Raw genomic sequence first — 21,155 nt, 5'->3', positions numbered from 1 at the left:
CTGTCCCTGACAGCAATTAGCTTGCCCAGAGTCACAATATAATAGAGTGGCCTATAAACCTTGCCAATGTCCCACATAGTGTTATTTAATTCTGTGGTCATGGTCTCACCAATTAGCTCTCCCATTTGTCATGCGGGGCCTGCCCTCAGGGGAAGGCTGTGCTGGAGGGTGTGAGAGCAGGGTCATATTCATAGGGTACACGGGAAAACAAAAACAATTGTTTCTTATTTGACAAATCTATTGTCATATTCATTGGTGCACACCGTAGCAAACGGGAAACGTTTTGTGAACGAAAACGAGTTTCTTATTGGACAAATCCAGGTAGTACCTTTTTGTTTCAGTCCATGTTGCTCTGTTTGGTGCATAATGAATACGCCCCATACATCATACAGCCCCTTGTGCATATAATCTCATCTATAACCAGCCTGCCCTCTGGCCTCGAAGTCGTGTGATTGGGGAACTCCAGAATCACAATGTTTTCCCCATATTTGAAATGCACAAGCCACTCTTGTTTCACCCCTCTATTGTTTCTGATGTTTTGTCTTCCTGTTTCAGGACCAATACCATTATCCTAATAGACGCATCAGGGAATGTGACCTTCACAGAGCGCACCATGCTCAACTGTGACGTCAGCCAATGGAGCACAAGCTCTTTCCAGTTCAAAATCCAGAACTGAAGACCGCTAAATGGCTCTATATGGGAATCACACTCTGTGCCTTTCTGCATCCAACCTCTTCCCTATCCCTCCTTCTTCCACAGCAAGCTCTGGCTTCACAATAGTGAAATGAACATGAAGATTGATTTGCTATTTAAAATGGTGGTGGGAGAGAGTCAAATTATGGCACTTTTTTTCAGAGAGATTGTTGCACTGTTCATGGAATTGTCTTTGGGGAATACGTTTTAGCTTGACTTAGACGTGTGAATTAATTAAATAATACATAATGGGTGCTATTCTTATTTTGTTAATTGGATTCAAATATTATTTTGAGGTGTGTGCTTAAGTGTATTGCCAAAGAACAAATGTAATTTAATAACCAAAGTAAATGATTTACATTTAACATTGCATCTATTTTCTCAACACTGGCTTTGTGGCTCAGTCTGCCTTCTACTAGCCATGTTTGTTTGTATCTTCAGTTGAAGTGTAAAATGCTAACACTCTTAGAAGCAGCAGCAGCCATCAATATCCTTCTAAAATTCTGTAATAAGAATGACTGGTTTGGGTTCCTCAAGTCAGGTGTTTAACTTTTCTGTGACAGAATTCTGAAGGCAAATTGCAACAGCCTGCCTTGTAGAATAGTAGTTATCATTGCCACAGATTTTGACTTTGCGACCGAGGTTTGCTTGTTAAGTAAAACAGAGGAAAGCACTTAAAATGTTTTTCAAAGTGGTAATCAGTGTTTTTCTTTGTTTTCCTGCCTTGTTCCACATACTGCATAGGAGAGACATTTCACAGCAAGGAAAACAAACTAAAATGATTATTTTTGTCACTCACATCTGCAGTGTTCGGGTTTCTGGTTCAAACACTTATTCACATTTGTGAGAGTTACAATGGAGATTGGCTGTTACAAATTGTGTTGATGTTCCGCCAATGATGAGGATCCTTCAGTGGTTTTCTAAGTTTTATGTTACTGACCTCCGGTATCCGTAGAAGTTCAGAAACCTCTGTTTACCACATCACTGGTGTCTTGATATACATTGTGAATATAGTACTTTTAATCTGTATTTATATAAACATTTTCTGTGTTTGCAGAACACGGGAGTTGCTATAGAACTCCAGCAAAAAATGGCTAGCTGTATGTTGCTTATGAGTGCATTTCACACAACTTTTAGATTTTAAGGCTTTTATGAATGTTCTGCTTCATACACTGCTCAAAAAATAAAGGGAACACTAAAATAACACATCCTAGATCTGAATGAATGAAATATTCTTTACATAGTTGAATGTGCTGACAACAAAATCGCACAAAATGTATCAATGGAAATCCAATTGATCTACCCATGGCGGTCTGGATTTGGAGTCACACTCAAAATTAAAGTGGAAAACCACACTACAGGCTGATCCAACTTTGATGTAATGTCCTTAATAAAACAAGTCAAAATGAGGCTCAGTAGTGTGCGTGGCCTCCACGTGCCTGTATGACCTCCCTACGACGCCTGGGCATGCTCCTGATGAGGTGGCGGATGGTCTCCTGAGGGATCTCCTCCCAGACCTGGACTAAAGCATCCGCCAACTCCTGGACAGTCTGTGGTGTGGCGTTGGTGGATGGAGCGAGACATGATGTCCCAGATGTGCTCAATTGGATTCAGGTCTGGGGAACGGGCGGGCCAGTCCATAGCATCAATGCCTTCCTCTTGCAGGAACTGCTGACACACTCCAGCCACATGAGGTCTAGCATTGTCTTGCATTAGAAGGAACCCAGGGCCAACCGCACCAGCATATGGTCTCACAAGGGGTCTGAGGATCTCATCCCGGTACCTAATGGCAGTCAGGCTACCTCTGGCGAGCACATGGAGGGCTGTGCGGCCCCCCAAAGAAATGCCACCCCACACCCACCGCCAAACCGGTCATGCTGGAGGATGTTGCAGGCAGCAGAACGTTCTCCACGGCGTCTCTAGACTCTGTCACGTCTGTCACGTGCTCAGTGTGAACCTGCTTTCATCTGTGAAGAGCACAGGGCGCCAGTGGCGAATTTGCCAATCTTGGTGTTCTCTGGCAAATGCCAAACGTCCTGCACGGTGTTGGGCTGTAAGCACAACCCCCACCTGTGGACGTCGGGCCCTCATACCACCCTCATGGAGTCTGTTTCTGACCGTTTGAGCAGACACATGCACATTTGTGCCCTGCTGGAGGTAATTTTGCAGTGCTCCTCCTGCTCCTCCTTGCACAAAGGCGTAGGTAGCGGTCCTGCTGCTGGATTGTTGCCCTCCTACGGCCTCCTCCACGTCTCCTGATGTACTGACCTGTCTCCTGGTAGCGCCTCCATGCTCTGGACACTACGCTGACAGACACAGCAAACCTTGCCACAGCTCGCATTGATGTGCCATCCTGGATGAGCTGCACTACCTGAGCCACTTGTGTGGGTTGTAGACGCCAGCATTCAATAGTGACCAAAACATCAGCCAGGAAGCATAGGAACTGAGAAGTGGTCTGTGGTCACCACCTGCAGAACCACTCCTTTTATTGGGGGTGTCTTGCTAATTGCCTATAATTTCACCTGTTGTCTATTCCATTTGCACAACAGCATGTGAAATGTATTGTCAATCAGTGTTGCTTCCTAAGTGGACAGTTTGATTTCACAGAAGTGTGATTGACTTGGAGTTACATTGTGTTGTTTAAGTGTTCCCTTTATTTTTTTTGAGCAGTGTATAATGTTGGTGTCATCATCGCAAATCAACTGCATTATACTTCAACCAGTAAAATGGCTCTTAGTGTTAGGGTTGCGCTAATTCGAATCTGGTATCAGGATAAATATGACATTGAGTCACCGATTGTATATTATGTATTTTTTATTAGTTAAGCAATAAGTGGTAAATGCAGTTTTCGTATATACGGGCTCTCTGTCCCACCTCGCAGGGCAAACCGAGAACTGACTCGTTCCTGACAAAGATATTATAATATACTCTGAACAGAGGTAGTTCCTGCTTCCGAGCAGGCCTGTCAGAGGAGAGACTGGGCGTGGTTTAAACTCACCCAGCCTATCGTTGATTGTTGGCACAGAGGCTGGTCCCAGCCCCCTAAGCGCTTCAGCAGTCAGTCGTTGTAGCTGTGTAGAATATACAGTTATCAGGCACCTGGCTCCTGTTATCTAACAAAAGACCGTTTGTTCTTGCAACACTACGTTCTGAATGTGCCCCCCCAACAAGTCAAAAGTTCCTGTCTTCGTGTTATTCTGTGTATAATGTTGAGAAAGGCCCATGGCCCTGAAACTGTTAACAATGTTTCAAGTCAGCTATGTTGCATAACACATTAACACATACATACATCCACACAAGCCAACAGCAGATAATATTCAATCACATATATGGTAACGGGCTATAGTGCATAACACAGAATCCTCATATTAGGCTGTAGGAAAAAGCTAGCCAATGTCAATGAGCGTTAGCATTCTAGCTAACAATTACTGCATCCAAAATACTTATTTGCCAAGATCACAACCAAATATAATTTTAGCGATTGTTAAAGCAAGAATCAAAGCATCATTGTAAGCTATGAGAACCCCAAAAGTTATTTTGTTTAGAAGTAATAAAACGGTAAATCTAGGCTATGTTGAATTTGCGCAGATGGCCGTCAAGAGTAGCGCGCATCTATGCGTCACGTCAGTGTCGTATACTGGAAAAGGGTCTATTGCAAATGTTATGTATTCTTTCAAGAATAGATCTGATCAGGCAATTTTAGACAATCGCAAGTTTATTAACGCAATGTCGTGTATGGTTTGTCGCTGAATAAACTGCCATTGCAACGGTTGTCACAGTTTCTATGTTTAAATATTGATTCTTATGTCATTTGCAGAAACTTTTGAATCTTCAGTAAACACGATGGGTGTGTCTGAGTGTTGTTCAGATGCTCTATTTAGGTTAGAAACAGCAGGGTTCTCATTTTAGGATACTATGCAGATACAATTGCATACAGTGTTTAATGTATTATGATTTATCTTGTTTCACTGATCGCTACTTTGCATACAATTTTACTGGTGAAGACAGTGGGTGAAGATGATTGCCACCCAGCGTCAGTATGTGGCAACTGCAATTCGCAACCCAATTGTGCCTACCGTTCTCATTGGTCAACTGTGATCTATTCTAATGTTTGATTGGTCGATTTATTCCCGCAGTGAGTCAAAGGCCTGCCTTTGTCGGTTGTTGATTAGTGTGCCCACGTAGAACTAAATGGTGATTGGACTCTTCACCGCTCAATCGTCAAAATGCCGGTATTGGGGGTGGTGTTTCAGAAGAATCCTGCAGCTGTCTGCAAGATGGCGGAACGGGGAAGGGATCTGTCTGGCCTCGTTAAAAGAATAAAATAATTTAGGTTAGCTAGCTAAGGGAAGAACATTTTGTAAATGAAATATAGGTGAGTGATCAAATGTGCTCATTGTTTCTGTGTTTAATATTTAGCCCAGTCATATTGACACCTAATTGTGTAGCTTAACCGCTTAGCTTCTAGTTTGAGCTAAGCTAGCCAGGTAGCTAAAGTTAGCTAGGCTAGTGCGTAGAAGGACAGTACAAATTGCTCGTCTTTTGAAATCGTTCAGTTTCGAAGGTGCCCCATATTTGCTAGCCATTAGCCAAAGTTTTAGCTTTAGATGACTTTGTAGGGTGAATCCAGTTTTCTAAATATCTTGCACAGACAGCTAACGTTAGCATTCTGCAATCAAGGAAGGATTTTTCTTGCTTGCTTGGCCTGTGGTGCTGGCATTAGTAAGCCATCATAAAAATGCTGCATAATGTGCATAGCTACCTTGGCTACATGTTTTTGCACCGCAATGTTGCTCTCTTGGCATCAATTATTGACTGACATGTCTCTGTTTTTCTAGCTCTGACGGAGGATTTGCCAGTGGAGGAGTCGCAGTGCCTAGAACCCGAGTAATATAAGCTGAATGCATTGTGATTTCCAGTAATTGAGACAGTGATTCTAAAAAGCTGTCTACATTAATGAAAAGAACAATGTAGTCAGCTTAGCATATTCAACACTGGTACATGATCAACACAGGGAAGTTGTTTTGTTCGAAATCTTGTGCAATGTGCTTCTGCATGCATTTTAGCTAAATACTTATAAGAACAGGTTGAAAAAACAGTCAGGGTGACCCATAGAGAATTTGTTGTATTTAGTGATTCATAAGACAGTCAACATGGAGATAGATGACATATTACCCCCATTGCCTTTGGAGCCACCTGATGATTTAAACTCAGAGGGCCTTAATGGTAAAGCGCAGCCTCCACCACCTCCCCTGCAAACGTCCAGTGACGCAGAGGAAATGGACGTTAGCTCTGGTGGTGATGGACAGACACACACCCCAGCAGGGGACCAGGGCCTGGGGCTCCTCGCCAAGGGCTCCATAACCTTCAGTAATAACCTGTCAGATGAGGTCGAACCCAGCTCACTGTGCCCTAGAACAGCCCGCCATGCACCCCCTGTCAGCAAGTTCCTACCAGAGCTTAAGTTACTACAAGACATTAAGATCAGTGTCAGCGTTGTAGATAGCAGCAGGAGCAAAGATAGGAAGGTGCTGTACACAGGGATCGGTCAGGAGGGTGGTGGTGTAGGGGAGACCAGCTCAGAGGGCCTTAATGGTGAGTTGTATGATGCCAATACAGAGCTAGGAGCTGTTGAGGGTGGCTCAGGACTGGGGAACGGGATGGTCTGTGGCAGTGCAGGGAGGAGAGGGGAAGAGGCAGACCTGGAGAACAAAGTGGAATTTGCGGTCTTGGACGAGCTGGAGGACTTCAGTCAGGACTTCCTGGATACGGAGAATGTGGAGCAGGGGGGTTTCAGGTCTGAGGAAATGGTTCAACCGGAGAATGCTGACGAGGAGAACCTGAATTACTCATATGAGGTACGTAACCAAGGGGCCCTGTCTTTGCCTCTGCAGAGCCTTGTCATTGTCCACTCACTGATCTTTTGTGCCTTGTTCACACTGTAGTGCTGACCTAAAACCGTAATGGCTTGGATATTCTTTTCACATCATCCTTTCCAGCACAGTTCCAGCAACTATGGAAGATGTGTAACAACGATACAGATAACGATTTTTGTGTGGAGAACTTACCGATACTGAAATATCTGCCGTAATTAAAACATAACTATTTTTCATTTCCCCAGTGTAAAAAAAGTATTTTCCACACAGCATTTTTATAAATTGCCAGCATTTGTCCAAGAAATATACTTCAAATGTTTTCTTACTTTGTGAAATGAATGATTCATCATGAGAATGGCTGCCAATGTTCAGATAATCGTAAGTTTTTTAATTTTTGTTATCCTATTTATCGGTGGAATCATTGTCCGACAATAGTGACTAAAAAGCCAATATCAACAGACATCGGTGGACCGACATAATATCGGTCAGGCTCTAGTGACAATGTTACCCCAGTATGGTTTGGCTCTGTAATGTGAAAAGGGTAATCGTGTATAGCCATTTTTCTGGTGACATTGGAATAAAATGTCAGCTTGTTCATCGTAGTTCTGATTCTTGATGGAAGCAGCGGAAATTCCTTATCTTTTCTACTTGAGATTGAGGTTGACATACACTACTGGTCAAAAGTTTTAGAACACTTACTCATTCAAAGGTTTTTCTGTATATTTACTATTTTCTACATTGTAGAATAATAGTGAAGACATAAACTATTAAACAGAAAAGTATATAACATCAAAATATTTGAGATTCTTCAAATAGCCACCCTTTGCCTTGACATCTTTGCCGATTCTTTGCATTCTCTCAACCAGCTTCATGAGGTAGTCACCTGGGTGGAATTTCTTTCCTTAATGTGTTTGAGGCAACCAAGTGTGTTGTGACAAGGTAGGGGTGGTATAATACCAAGTCCATATTAGGGCAAGAACCGCTCAAATAAGCAAAGAGAAACAACAGTCCATTACTTTAAGACACGAAGGTCAGTCAATCCGGAACATTTGCAGCCCAAATAAATGCGTCAGAGTTCACGTAACAGACATTCAACATCAACTGTTCAGAGGACACTGTGAATCAGGCGCTCATGGTCGAATTGCTGCAAAGAAACCACTACTAAAGGACACCAATAAGAAGTGACTTGCTTGGGCCAAGAAACACAAGCAGTGGACATTAGACTGGAGGAAATCTGTCCTTTTTGATCTGATGAGTCCAAATTGGAGATTTTTGGCTCCAACTGCCTTGTCTTTGTGAGACGTGGTGTGGGTGAATGGATGATCTCCGCATGTGTATTTCCCACAGCAACGCATGTAGGACGGAGGTGGTGTTATGGTGTGGGGGTGCTTTGCTGATGACACTGATTTATTTAGAATTCAGGACTTAACCAGCATCCCATCTAGTTTGCTCTTAGTGGGACTATCATTTGTTTTTAAACAGGACAGTGACCCAACACACCTCCAGGCTGTGTAAGGACTAGTTTACCAAGAAGTCATCTGGTAAACCTGGCCTCCACAATCATCTGACCTCAACCCCAATTGAGATGGTTTGTGATGAGTTGGTCCGCACAGTGAAGGAAAAGCAGCAAACAAGTGTTCAGCATATGTGGGAACTCCTTCAAGACTGTTGGATAAGCATTCCTCATGAAGCTCTTTGAGAGGTGGCTACTTTTTGAAGAATCTAAAAAATAAATTTAGTTCAACTGGGGGGGTTACTATATGATTCCATCTATTATTTAATAGTGTTCATGTCTTCACTATTCAACAATATAGAAAATAGTACAAATCAAATCCTTGAATGAGTATGTGTTCTAAAATTTTGACCGGTAGTGTAGTTGGTATGCTTGGTGTCTTCAAAAGTTCAACCTTATTTGAATCTCCTCTCATCCACTTTGTGTCCAAAGCTTTTGTTTGTTATGCATGCCAGATATTGGTTGCAAACATGACTTGAAATTCCCTCTTGTGAAAGTGCTGACAAGATGGCGTAGCCCTAACTGAATGGACGACATGGCAGGTTCGGGCTGCCGCCACCCCTCGATTCTCCCCCACACGCTCAACCACAGTCTTTTCCAGGAGGACTTCGACAATGATGTAGACGCTCTGCTGGAGGAGGGCATGCCCGTGCCCAAAAAGATGCGCCTGGCGGAGGGGGCTGCTGAGTATGCAGGGGACAGTGACCACGCGTCGGACGGGGAGGGAGGCGTTCAGCCCATGATGACCAAAATTAAAACAGTCCTGAAGAGTGAGTGGTGGATGTCTGGCGCTGATCTGCCTTTGGTAACGGTGTATCTGAGCCTGACACACATTGATGTTATGCGTTCATATCTTATCTTATGAATGCATAACATCACGTTTGTGAGAGGACGCTGATGGTGTGCGATGTGTAGTCGTGTCTGTCTGCAGACGTTGTCGTATTGTGTGTGTGTGTTTGACGCTGATGTGTAGTGATGAGTGTGTGTTTCCCAGGTCGTGGGCGTCCACCCACTGAGCCACTACCTGATGGATGGATCATGACATTCCATAACTCTGGCATTCCAGTCTACCTGCACAGAGAGACCAGAGTAGTGACCTGGTCCAGACCTTACTTCCTGGGGACCGGGAGCATCAGGGTAAGATGTGGAAGTGATAAGACCGATGGAAACTGCTGTACATATGAGTCTTTTAGAGGGTTAGGAACATGTTAGGAACCCCATTGTTATACACTGAATACTGGTGTAATATTTACATTTTTGGTAGGAATGGTCAAACTAAAGGAATAAGGATGAATGTCCATTTATTTCTCCTCAAACAACGGTAACAACCTACTTCTAACCAAACCCCTTGTGCCACTGCGTACAGAAACACGACCCTCCCACCAGTAGCATCCCCTGCTTGCACTATAGGAAGATGAAGGATCATGAGGAAAGGCAACAGAACGGAGAGGTGACACCCAACGCTGAGGTGTCTCCAGTGAAGCCTGGGGAAGAGGCAGACTCCCTGGAGAGACCAGACGAGCCTGACTCCACAGCCCAGGAGGACCCTACCACTGTGGCCCTTGGTCTGACCCTGGGGGATGGAGAGGTGGAGTTGGAGACAGGCCTGGTCATAGAAGGAACCATAGAAAGGTGTCCTGTCCCGCACGGCAAGATGGCCCAGGGGGCTCTGGGACAGGTCAGGGCCAAGGTGGAGGTGTGTAAAGATGAATCCATAGGTAAGGGTCAACACACTCCATGACGAGCAATTGTCTTGCCAGCAGGTAGTAGTTTTGAAAGCCATGGCTGATTGATATAGTATGTTTCATATCTTGTCAACTTAGGGGATAATAGTGTGTTGGTGGGTATTTCTAAAGAACAGCTATACACGTCAAGTTTGGTTTCTAAAGCAACAATATAACTGATACCCCTCCCTTATTGAAACCCCAACCAGAAATTGAGGAGTTCCGCAGCTACCTGGAGAAGTGCTTTGACTTTGAACAAGTGACTGTGAAGAAGTTCCGTACCTGGGCAGAGCGCAGGCAGTTCAACAGGGACATGAAGAGGAAGCAGGCTGAGTCCGAGAGACCCATTCTGCCTGCCAACCAGAAGCTCATCACTCTGTCTGTATCAGATACCCCCACCAAGAAAGGTACTGGATGCAGAAGAAGAACCATAGGCGTCATCTGAATTGGCACCCTATTCCCAAAAGTAGGACACTATTTCGGGGATAGTGTCAACTATTTCAGTGTGGAGTATTGAGCTAATCGCATCAACTCTTTCCCTCTTTATTTTTCTCAGAGTTTGTCATTAATCCAAATGGGAAGTCTGAAGTTTGCATCCTACATGAATATATGCAACGTGTCCTGAAGGTCCGACCTGTTTACAACTTTTTTGAATGTGGTAAGACCCTCTTTTTGTCTCTGCTCCCCGTCCATGATGTTGACTTTCAACTAGCTTGTCCAAGAGACAGTTTTTTTTCTTAGAACAAAACACATCACCAAAGCACTAACCTGAGAAAGGGCCTTTATGCCGTTGTCACCAAATTAATCCTATTTTTCCATCTCCCCCAGAGAACCCAAGTGAACCCTTTGGCGCCTCCGTCATTATAGACGGAGTGACATATGGCACAGGAACTGCAAGCAGTAAAAAACTTGCCAAGAATAAAGCTGGTACAGTACTTTCATATCATTCTTTGAATTTCTATCCTCTTAAGCAGCTGCAAAGGCTGTCTGAACTATAAATAATCAGAAACGGCTTATTTACTGATGTCTCCCCTGTAGCTCGAGCCACACTGGAGATCCTCATCCCTGACTTTGTAAAGCAGACATCTGAGGAGAAGCTTGTAGAAGGGGATGAACTGGAGGTATCAGCCTGCCAATCATTGGAAAGGCCCTTAATTAAATCAATATCTTCTTTTCGTGTTTGGTCGGATAACATGTCTCTCTTATAACATTGTACTTTACTAGCTAGTTGTTAATTTGGCTGAATACTAATGTCCATTCATGTGTCTTTGTTTCCTGCAGTATTTTAATCATATCAGTATTGAAGATTCTAGGGTGTACGAACTGACCAATAAAGCAGGCTTACTCTCGCCATATCAGATTCTACACGAGTGCCTTAAGAGGTGAGACTCAAGACATGAGGTGTAAGCATAATACAAAGTTCTGATTAATCTGTTAACCTTGAATTTCTCTTGTGCCCGGTAGAAACCATGGAATGGGTGACACCAGCATCAAGTTTGAGGTGATCCCAGGGAAGAACCAGAAGAGTGAATATGTGATGACGTGTGGAAAGCACACTGTGCGTGGATGGTGTAAGTTACCCCCACGCTGACCCTCCAGTCACCACAGCAAGTCCCTGACATGCTCCATGCCGCTCTGTGTTAATGTAGTGTAAAAGCAGCATTACGAATTGCAAATGCTTTGTTTTTTGTCAGAGCCATGTATAGAGAATTCAGACAACTTTTACTCTGAACACCATGTTTGCGCCTTTGGATATCTACACTATATATGGGTAAGAATTTCCCTGCTCAAAGCCGAGCTGTGTTAATGCAGTGTAAATCTAGTTAGCATTACTAATGGCTGCTGCTCTGTATGTATATGTCCTGTTTTCCAGGCAAGAATAAGCGTGTGGGGAAGCAGCTGGCGTCGCAGAAGATCCTACAGATGCTGCACCCCCACGTAAAGAACTGGGGGTCACTGCTCCGCATGTACGGCAGAGAGAGCAGTAAGATGGTGAAGAAGGTAGGTACTACCTGTACACCTCATATACGGTACCTCGGCACAGATGCTCCTCTGCTGTTGGAGGCCCATAGGTCAGTTAGGGTCATATAGACTTCAGCTCATCAGAAGCAAAACTGATTTGATGGCATATGCTGCTTCTCTTTCAACCAGATGTGAGTCTCTCTCATTTCTATAAACGGATGTTTTTTTTGTTTTTTTTCTTCACAGGAAAATTCAGACAAGAGTGTGATTGAACTTCAACAGTATGCCAAAAAGAACAGGCCAAATCTTCACATCCTGAACAAACTGCAAGAAGAGATGAAGAAACTGGCTAAAGAGAGGGTGAGTGTTACCTTTAGAGTGTAGAAGCTCCAATTTAGATTCTGGGTCTCTGGTGTAACCTCTGCATCGGGGAGTTTTACGTCTGTCTGGGAGTTTTACGTCTGTCTGATAACCCTGTCAGGTTCCAAAGCGGCACTGAATCCAATCCTCATTTTGTGCACATTTGTTTACATCTCTTTTAGTGAGCATTTCCACTTTGCCGAGATTATCCATCCACCTGGCAGGTTTAGCGCATATCAAGAAGCGTATTAAACTGCATAATTATTACACAGGTGCACCTTGTGCTGGGGACAATAAGGCCACTCTTAAAGTTGGTTTGCTGATGTCAACGTTGTGAAGTGTCCCTTAGTGGATTTGGGGTTATTGTATGTGCAGGCATAAGCTACGGACAACTAATACAATGGCATTTTATCAATGGGAATACTGTGAAGAGATTGACACGACAATGGGCCTCGTTCTTCAGCATGATAATGCACTTCGCAAGGATCTGTACACAATTCCTGGAAGCTGAAAATGTCCCAGTTCTTCCATGGACTGCAAACTCACCAAAAATGTCACCCATTGAACATGTTTGGGATGCTCTGGATTGACGTGTATGACAGCGTGTTCCAGTTCCCGCCAATATCCAGCAACTTCGCACAGCCATTGAAGAGGAGTGGGACAACATTCCACAAGCAACAGCCTGATCAACTCTATGCGAAGGAGATGTGTTGCTCTGCATGAGGCAAATGGTGGTCACACCAGATACTGATTGGCTTTCTGATCCACACCCATATCTGTATTCCCAGTCGTGTGAAATCCATAGATTAGGGACTAATGATTTTATTTCAATTGACTGATTTCCTTACCGTATATAAACTGTAATTCAGTAAAACCTTTGAAATTGTTGCATATATATTTGTTCAGTGTAAATGTTTTTGTTTTATTTTCTGGTGCAAAATGTTTTGCTACGGTGTGCCCTAATAAATACAACCCTGCTGTCTTTGTTGTGCTTCAGGCGGAAACCAGGAAGAAGCCCAAGATGACCATAATGGAGTCGGCCCAGCCTGGCAGTCAGCCGCTCTGTACTGTTGACGTCTAGGAACTATCACTGCAACCAACCTAACATGGCACTGACCAATGGTAGCCATAGTCACTGTCAGATAAAAAGTCGCGCCACCAATCTATCATCCAATTATGCATCATTGTGTAAGGGCAATACAACACATTTATACTATAAAGGTGGTCATCTTAGCACTGTTTCTCCAAGCTGTTTGTTATTTGACCCCCCCCCCCCCCCCGTTCATTGTTAGTGGCTTGGGTAAGAATAGTACAAATGCACTAACTGACAGTAGAGTGAGCACCATCTACCTCTTGATGCAATCTCTACGCAGCAGCGCTTCTATAAATTGAACCACAGGGGTGCAGACAGACCGGTTGAGATGACTTGACATGTCTATGAACCACAGCAATTTCTGTCAGCCTGTTTACTCTGTAGTAATGACTGCTGAAAATCACTAGCCCCCCGTGTTTTATAGTTGCGATTTAATTTCTAATACACTCCATACTTTTAGGACACTGAACATTTCGAGCAGGTTTCCTTATATGCTTAAAGCATAGCCTATTCAAAGGGATTTGTTTGCGGTCTCTGCTTTTGCTATTCTGGTACGTTGTGGAAAACCAATTTATATGCTGTTGTAATTTGGATATTGTTGATGTGTATAATTTGGATGGTGATTAGGGTCTCTGAGTATGCTTCGTCTAAAGAATGACAAGCTTACGTTTTCATTTGCACGTGAAACATTTACCTGATAAGAAGACACAAATGAAGTTTTCTGCACAACTCCAGTGAGTCCAGTCATACTTCTTGTTACATGCTCATGTTCTTAGTATGAGAAATGCATTTTGAATTTATAATGGAATGGACATTAAGAGGGACTAATAATTTGAGTTGCCTTTGTTCTGGATATACAGGATGAAACATATCAATGGACAGCTGATAAGGCTGGTCTGTCTAGCTAAGATCTTGTTTCCACATTAGCAGTGCAGACAACAAGCACAAGGGCTTGAAGTACTGTAGTCATTGAGGAAATATACAAGGTAAAGTTGTTACATATTTAAGGCGGCCTATACTTTTGGACTTTTCTTTCTGTAATTAGATTTTAGCCACTTCATTATTTTTTATTTTTTTTGACTAATTAAAGCAAAACAATACAACATGCAGACTTATTATTTAGCCATTCATTTAAGGACCCATATACAGATGGGAGAACAATTGGCTACATGTTGCCTTAGTTGACCCATTCCATGAAGGGCTCCCATCCCAGAGAACTCACAGGGCCCAAGTCCCCCTTCAAGGGAAATGGATTGACCAAGCCCCTCCTGATACAGCATTTGTTTAGCCAGTTAAGATGTGTCATAATGCGACAAGACATTAATATTGATGTTCTGGAAGAATTGCCTTTAGCATGTACAGATTTTTAATTAAGAGTTGTTTTAATGGTTTGGTCGTCTATAACAAGGTTTGTTTGCCATTATTGTGTGTGTGTGTTCTGATCAATCACGTTTTCAAGCATTGTGTAGGATAACTACGATCCTCTGCATAAGGCAATCTTCGGAAATTAAGTTGGCACACTTTACCTCGAACAAAATACGATCATGTCATTTATAATTAAATCCGATAGCTAAAGAAGCAGTGTGAACCAAAGCTTAAATACAGTCTTATGCATTTTTATAGAATACTGTAGGTTGCTGCATACAATACTTAAATATAAATATTACACACAGGAAAGGATAAAGATGCAATACCTGCTGGAACAAAATATAAACTGATGTGCATTCATTGTGTGGCATTCGGTTTGTGCGCTTTTCCTGAATGTTTAATGCAGCTGATCAGAATTCACCATTGTACACGGGCACAATGCTGTTGTATTGAATGACCCCCACACACACACACCTCATATTTGCGTGTTCTGTCTTGCCAAGTGTTAGTGTGTAAAGAAAATATGCCTTTTACACTTTTTAGAGTTGTAACAAGTTGTTTGCTAGAGATATTGCTGCCTAGAAAATGAAGTATGTAACAGCGACTTGGGATCGCTGACTTTCAGTGAAATTGGTTTATGCAAATAAAATCGTCATGACTTAGGCTGGCTCCTGCTTGAAATGACCCCTGTCTATATTACTGTCCCCAAATTAACCAGAGCTTATTTTTGGGGAGTGGGGTCTTTGTAATTCATACATGCATCAAGACGTCAACCAAGGATCTATTAAACTGAAATTCACTTTTATCCTGCCCCAAATTGTACTAAGATATCTACAGAGAACCCACATTAAATGAACAGCCTCGAGTCAAGTATTCACTCTTATGGCACGCATAACTCGCATAGTAAGTTGCATGGACTCACTGTGTGCAATAAGTGTTTCATGTGATTTTGAATGACTACCTTCTCTACCCCACACAATTATCTGTAAGGTCTCAGTGGAGCAGTGATTTTCAAAAATATTCTGCAAAGGGGACCTATTGGTAGATGTGTACGTTTTTAAAAAGCATACATTAAATATCCCTTTGGGTGGTGTACTGATACAGGCATTCTTAGTAACTCAGTTGCTGGAGAGGAAAGAAACCGTTCAGGGATTTCACCATGGGAGACAGGTGACAGGATGTTATACCTCACTCAATAAAGTTGTTCATGGCAGACTTAGCATCACATGCCACATAAACCAGCCTCTTCACATGCTCTGATTGCCAGAATGACCTTGGGATCTAGACATTAGGTAGTTGATCAATTAGTGTTTCTCCTTCCACACAATTGGACAATACAGTGCATTGACAAACTGATAGAATGTGTGGGAGAGGCTCCAGTATCTTTTTGAGCATACGTAGGCCTGCTCTGGGTGGGTCCACGATGGCTGTGACGTTTGGGGATATGACAGTGCTGAGCACCATTTGAAATGTCTTCAGCAGCCTTTCCACAGTGGAACTCAATGTTAATCAGCCCTGAAACGTTTTAGTCACAGTTAGGTTTTTGCTCTCATACCGCTACTGCAAAATTATTGAGGACTGAATAACTCTGGGCACATTGGTGCAGCTTGACCAATCTGATTATGCCTCTTACCGTTGACTTTGGCGTCCTTCTCTGTTTCCTGAAACATCTCTATCCCAATCACTTTCCTCACCCTCTGCAGGAAGCAGAAAGACAGTGTCAACAGAGTAAATTACTTTTCCTTCGTCACACATTACCAGACAGATTCATCCATACCGGTTGTGGTCTATACCATTTCAATTTCAGTTTACTTCCTGAAATGAAATGTAACCCCAACCCTGCTTGATATGTACAGTTGAAGTCAGACGTTTACATACACTTAGGTTCGAGTCATTAAAACTAGTTTTTCAACCACTCCACAAGTGTCTTGATAACAAACTATAGTTTTGGCAAATCGGTTAGGACAGCTACTTTGTGTATGACAAGTAATTTTTCCAACAATTGTTTATAGACAGAGTATTTCACTTATAATTCACTGTATCAAAATTCCAGTGGGTCAGAAGTTTACATACACTAAGTTGACTGTGCCTTCAAACAGCTTGGAAAATTCCCCAAAATGATGTCATGGCTTTAGAAGCTTCTGATATGCTAATTGATATAATTTGAGTCAATTGGAGGTGTACCTGTGGATGTATTTCAAGGCCTACCTTCAAACTCAGTGCCTCTTTGCTTGACATCATGGGAAAATCAGAAGAAATCAGCCAAGACCTCAGAAAAAATCAATGTTGACCAAAGATTGTACTTTTTGGAGAAATGTCCTCTAGTCTGATGAAACAAGAATAGAAGTGTTTGGCCATAATGACCATTGTTGTGTTTGGAGGAAAAAGGGGGAGGCTTGAAGAACACCATCCCAACTGTGAAGCGCGGGGGGGGGGGGGGGGGGCAGCATCATGTTTGGGGGTAGGAGGGACTGCAGGCGAGACTGACCTCTGACCTCAATCCTATAGAAAATTTGTGGGCAGAACTGAAAAAGCATGTGCAAGCAAGGAGGCCTACAAACCTGACTCGGTTGCACCAGCTATGTCAGGAGGAATGGGCCAAAATTCCCCCAACATATTGTGGGAAGCTTGTGGAAGGCTACCCGAAACATTTGACCCAAGTTAAACAATTGAAAGGCAATGCCACCAAATACTAATTGAGTGCGTGTAAACTTCTGACCCACTGGGAATGTGATTTTCACATTCTTAATATAAAAGTGGTGATCCTAAGACAGGGAATTTTTACTGGGATTAAATGTCAGGAATTGTGAAAAACTGAATTTAAATGTATTTGGCTAAGGTGTATGTAAACTTCCGACTTCAACTGTATGTACGATGCCATGAGTCCTTATTTAAAAGTTTAAAAAACATTCTCCCTGCAGCTCTCAATAGCAAGGTTTCCCAAACTCAGCCCCCCCAGCACTACACAGCTGATTCAAATAATCAAAACTTGATAATGAGTTGGTTATTTAAATCAGCTGTGTATTGTTAGGGCGGTCCTGGGGGGCCCAGGACCGAGTTTGGGAAACCCTGCTCTAGAGTACCTTATCCAGGGAGATGCCAATGGTTCCTGCTCTGCAGCATACATCCAGCACAGTGCTGTCCTTGTCCAGCTGGGCCCTTTCTCCTACAGCTGAGGACAGCACCTCTGCTGCCCATGTGTTCACCCGCTCAGTGACATATTATACAGCTATAAATCATTGTAATGCCATACTTCAGAGACACTAACTTGGATGAGATGCTCTTAAAATGGCTGAGGAAATACAACTTCCTGGAGCTCAATTTAATAATGCCAAATGGACCGAAGATGGTGGGTAAAAAGGATGAAGAGTCTACAGCTATGATACATGACATGGGATACTCACCTGGAAAAAGTAATAAGGGGATATCTTGAACTCCAGGCCAAGAAGCTCCTCATGAATACACTCCTCTCCAGCTACCAGCTCACACGTCAAGTCCTCTGAGTTAGGGGATTGCCTTCGTGAACCGAACATTATCTGTCAATCACAACATTCCCATGTGCATTATTGCACCGTTAACTTGTTGTTTTTCTGATGATCTTACCTTTGTCTCGCTGAAACAAAGTACAGAGCAGTTACATCACTCTTTGTCATCCTCTGTGATATACTCTTTCACAGAGGCTCTTCAGGGTATTTGATTTCTGCAGAGTTGAAAAAGGGCAAGAGAATCCCTAATAAACAGTTAAATGACTGACAGGATTTGAAAGGAGTCACTTTCACTTTTTCACATTGTTCAGTTATACACAAGCTTGGGCTGTGGCACAGAAATGTACACATTTATGCGTTCTAATCTAAGAATCACTACCATCTGTATTACTTTAGTATTAACCACTTTGAAACCTGATTTCTGCACCTGTGGGTTAAAGAACACCGCCACGGCCTGCTTGGTCCTTGTTGTGGTCTGCACTGTTTGCGACTTCCAACGGACCTCGTATGCCTCAGGCCTATACACGGAGTATGGGGTTGTCCTGTGTAGATAAACAAATAGCATATGATGGGTCTAAAGAAGTAAGAATTGGCTATATACAGCACAAACTGATTTGAGACCACCCGGCTACTGTATTGCTGTGTGCAACTATATTTTGTATTCCTTCTGGTTGCATGATAAAACCAGTTAGTAGGTCAAATAGCGTATTGGGCAGATCTGATGCCGTGGACAGAATCTTTCACTGAGATGTGACATTGAGTCCTGTGATCAGGGAGGGATCAGTGCAGGACAGAGATGAGGCCTCCCTCTCAGTAAGATGTCTTTAATACCTAATACATTTTTGGAACTCGCAGACCACTTTCTTGGCCTTAGTGGCGACGTGGATGCAGTCTGAGGGTCCCACCACGGCACAGGAGCCCCCTTTGTACAGACTCTTATCATCTTCTCCATTCGCTCCAATACCAATGACGAACTCACACTTGTTCCTGTATTCAGTCTGCATGATAAGAGTAGGGGAAAGAGGATTAGGGTCAAAGTTGTGCATACCCAAACAGGGAGTACAGTCAGTGCATGTATTTTTTGAAGACACTAGGTTGTCAAACCCCTTGTTGGTAGCTGAGAGACTCACTCATTCAATAGGATGACCAAAATGTCAGAGTGCATCTGGATTTAATTTCAGCTTCTTTCAGCAACTGCAAAGCTTCATCCAAGGTTGCCAGGTCAGGCAGCCACATATAGGCCTAACAGCCTGGGGGTTTCAAAACAACAGCACTCAGAGAGAGGTTCTGTAGGGATTTCTGAAGAGCAATTCTACAGTAGGCATTGTACCTGAGATGGATATGGATGAATGTCTTCCAGAGGGCAACTTCTTCTGAACAAACAGCCAGAGCAGCATCGCTTTGTTGGTGTTGCCCATTTATCTGAACAGAAAAGGGGAGGACATAAAAACAACATGATGCACAGTCAGTTTTCCTTTGTTTGGTTTGAGTTACACACCTTTCATCTTTATCAATTGTTAATGAAGACATACTCAAATAAAGACATCCAATTGTTCTGTTCATTAGACCACAGGAAGGACAACTATAAAGTCATCTCATTAGTACATTTCTTTGGTGTCTTTCATGTCTGGATATAATAATAGACAGGATATAATGCAATCGACTGCAGTAATCCTATCAATGCCCCACTTAAGGCCATTCTTTGTAAGTGAACCAAAGCCCACACGTGGCATGGGTTTATACATGTCTCTGTACCTGACCAGTCTCTGCAGCACCCCCTCCACCTCCTGCTTCTTCCTCCTCAGCTGCTCATCATAAGGTACATTCCACAGTGGCACCACCACGTTGGCAATCTGCACACTGAGGGGTGCCACATCCTGCTCTGGCTCCTGCTTCTTGGAGAGGGGGTTGCCCGGCATCATCCCACCCCCTCTTCTTGAGGATAGGGTCAGTCTTCCACTGCATGCCATGCACCATCTTCATGGCCTTGTCACTCTCCTCCTCATTCTTTGAAAATCTCAGAGGTGAAGATGTCCACTTGGACGTAGCTGTGCAAATTATTAGGGTCGGAAAAGAGGCTGCTTCCTCCTCCTCCTTCAGCTTTGGGTTCATCTGTTTTCACCCCGTCCGTCACATCTACTGGCTCTTTTGTCCCCCCTTATATTAAATGTTCTTTGGGGTCAGATGCATTCTCCTCTTTCAGTAATGGAGAAACATTCACTGGGAAGTCACCAACATCTGTCCTGTTCTTGTTAGTGGGGATAGTTCATCTGGACTATCAGTCTGCATTTCATGTCAAAATACACATTTTACACATACATTATTTCTGCATTGCTTTATGTATGCATCAAAGAAACCGGAAGCTCTCACAGACCTTACAGAGTTGTTACAGTTAGTGTAGCAAAGTGGCTGTAAAGAAGATTTAGCAAAGCACATTTTTAAAAGCAGGAACTTAATATAGCACTGAATTTTTTTTTACCTAGGACATTACTATACATAAAAGCAAACAACCAAGTTACCTTCACTTTTTCTCTGATGAAGAACATTTGTTTTATGGGGAATTCAATGATAACTAGAATAAACAACGGGCTGCCATATTGTGGGACACGTGCTAATATGAACTTCGACACGAAGCTAGAAACAATTTCATCACTGGATTCTTCAACTGAAAATATAGAAGATGCATATTCTCCATGATTCCTGTTACTTGTGTAATAGTGGGATAACTCTATATATTTATATTTTTTTTCTGACACAGGAAGTGAGGAAGCTGCTAGATCTACAAAAAAAGTGAATGGGTTGTTGTTGGCGTTAGCCACTGTCAGGTTGTTACTTTTGTTGACAATGAAATTGTTTCTAGCTAGTTACCTATCTATCCAATGTTTTAACCACACATGCCACTTTTGAGATATGTAGCAACATTTCACAGTTACCATTTTACAACACAGAATGAAATGTCTGCAGTACTCGAGTGCATTGCAATGCAAGTATATTACCATTTTTAATAAAGAAAACAATAATACACCGAGTGTATTCATGTTTCGTAAAATAATATCACACATACCATTATGACATTTGTAG

At 42.8% G+C, this 21,155-nt stretch overlaps 2 protein-coding genes and 1 pseudogene across 8 annotated transcripts in view; 2 read left to right on the top strand and 1 right to left on the bottom strand.

Annotated features, from left to right (window-relative positions):
* The window catches only part of LOC110525851 (transport and Golgi organization 2 homolog), a 53,740-nt gene extending 51,837 nt beyond the window's left edge, over positions 1–1,903 (top strand). For all 6 annotated transcript variants that reach the window (XM_021606311.2, XM_021606315.2, XM_021606314.2 and 3 more), the window contains exon 9: positions 556–1,903. In XM_021606311.2, coding sequence (XP_021461986.1) covers positions 556–676 — 121 coding nt within the window. In that variant the 3' untranslated portion in view covers positions 677–1,903. The remainder of the gene's footprint in view (positions 1–555) is intronic.
* A 2,952-nt stretch (positions 1,904–4,855) lies between these two features.
* On the top strand, positions 4,856–15,251 carry LOC110525849 (DGCR8 microprocessor complex subunit). Of its 2 annotated transcripts, none has more exons than XM_021606309.2 (14): positions 4,856–5,068; positions 5,532–6,551; positions 8,684–8,852; positions 9,077–9,219; positions 9,449–9,800; positions 10,016–10,213; positions 10,363–10,464; positions 10,635–10,733; positions 10,845–10,927; positions 11,088–11,188; positions 11,271–11,377; positions 11,680–11,807; positions 12,015–12,128; positions 13,126–15,251. In XM_021606309.2, the coding sequence occupies exons 2-14, from the start codon at positions 5,847–5,849 to the stop codon at positions 13,207–13,209; spliced, it is 2,385 nt and encodes a 794-aa protein (XP_021461984.1). In that variant the 5' UTR covers positions 4,856–5,068; positions 5,532–5,846; the 3' UTR covers positions 13,210–15,251. The 2 variants fall into 2 exon arrangements, with proteins under 2 accessions (XP_021461984.1, XP_021461983.1); XM_021606308.2 differs by having other exon boundaries at positions 10,845–10,948.
* LOC110526892 lies at positions 14,822–21,106 on the bottom strand (annotated as a pseudogene).
* Positions 21,107–21,155: the final 49 nt, after the last annotated feature.

Source organism: Oncorhynchus mykiss, chromosome 6, assembly GCF_013265735.2.
Source record: "Oncorhynchus mykiss isolate Arlee chromosome 6, USDA_OmykA_1.1, whole genome shotgun sequence".
In the NCBI taxonomy this organism is placed as follows: Eukaryota; Metazoa; Chordata; class Actinopteri; order Salmoniformes; family Salmonidae; genus Oncorhynchus; species Oncorhynchus mykiss.
This window is presented reverse-complemented; position numbering and strand designations above follow the sequence as displayed.

What these genes read in the sequence shown, in the direction of transcription:
- LOC110525849 (XM_021606308.2), top strand. Translation starts at nt 5,847, where the DNA reads ATGGAGATAGATGACATATTACCCCCATTGCCTTTGGAGCCACCTGAT. An exon ending in TGGGGACCGGGAGCATCAGG is followed by an intron (nt 9,220 to 9,448) that starts GTAAGATGTGGA and finishes CACTGCGTACAG; the next exon opens with AAACACGACCCTCCCACCAG. An exon ending in GCACACTGTGCGTGGATGGT is followed by an intron (nt 11,378 to 11,679) that starts GTAAGTTACCCC and finishes CCTGTTTTCCAG; the next exon opens with GCAAGAATAAGCGTGTGGGG.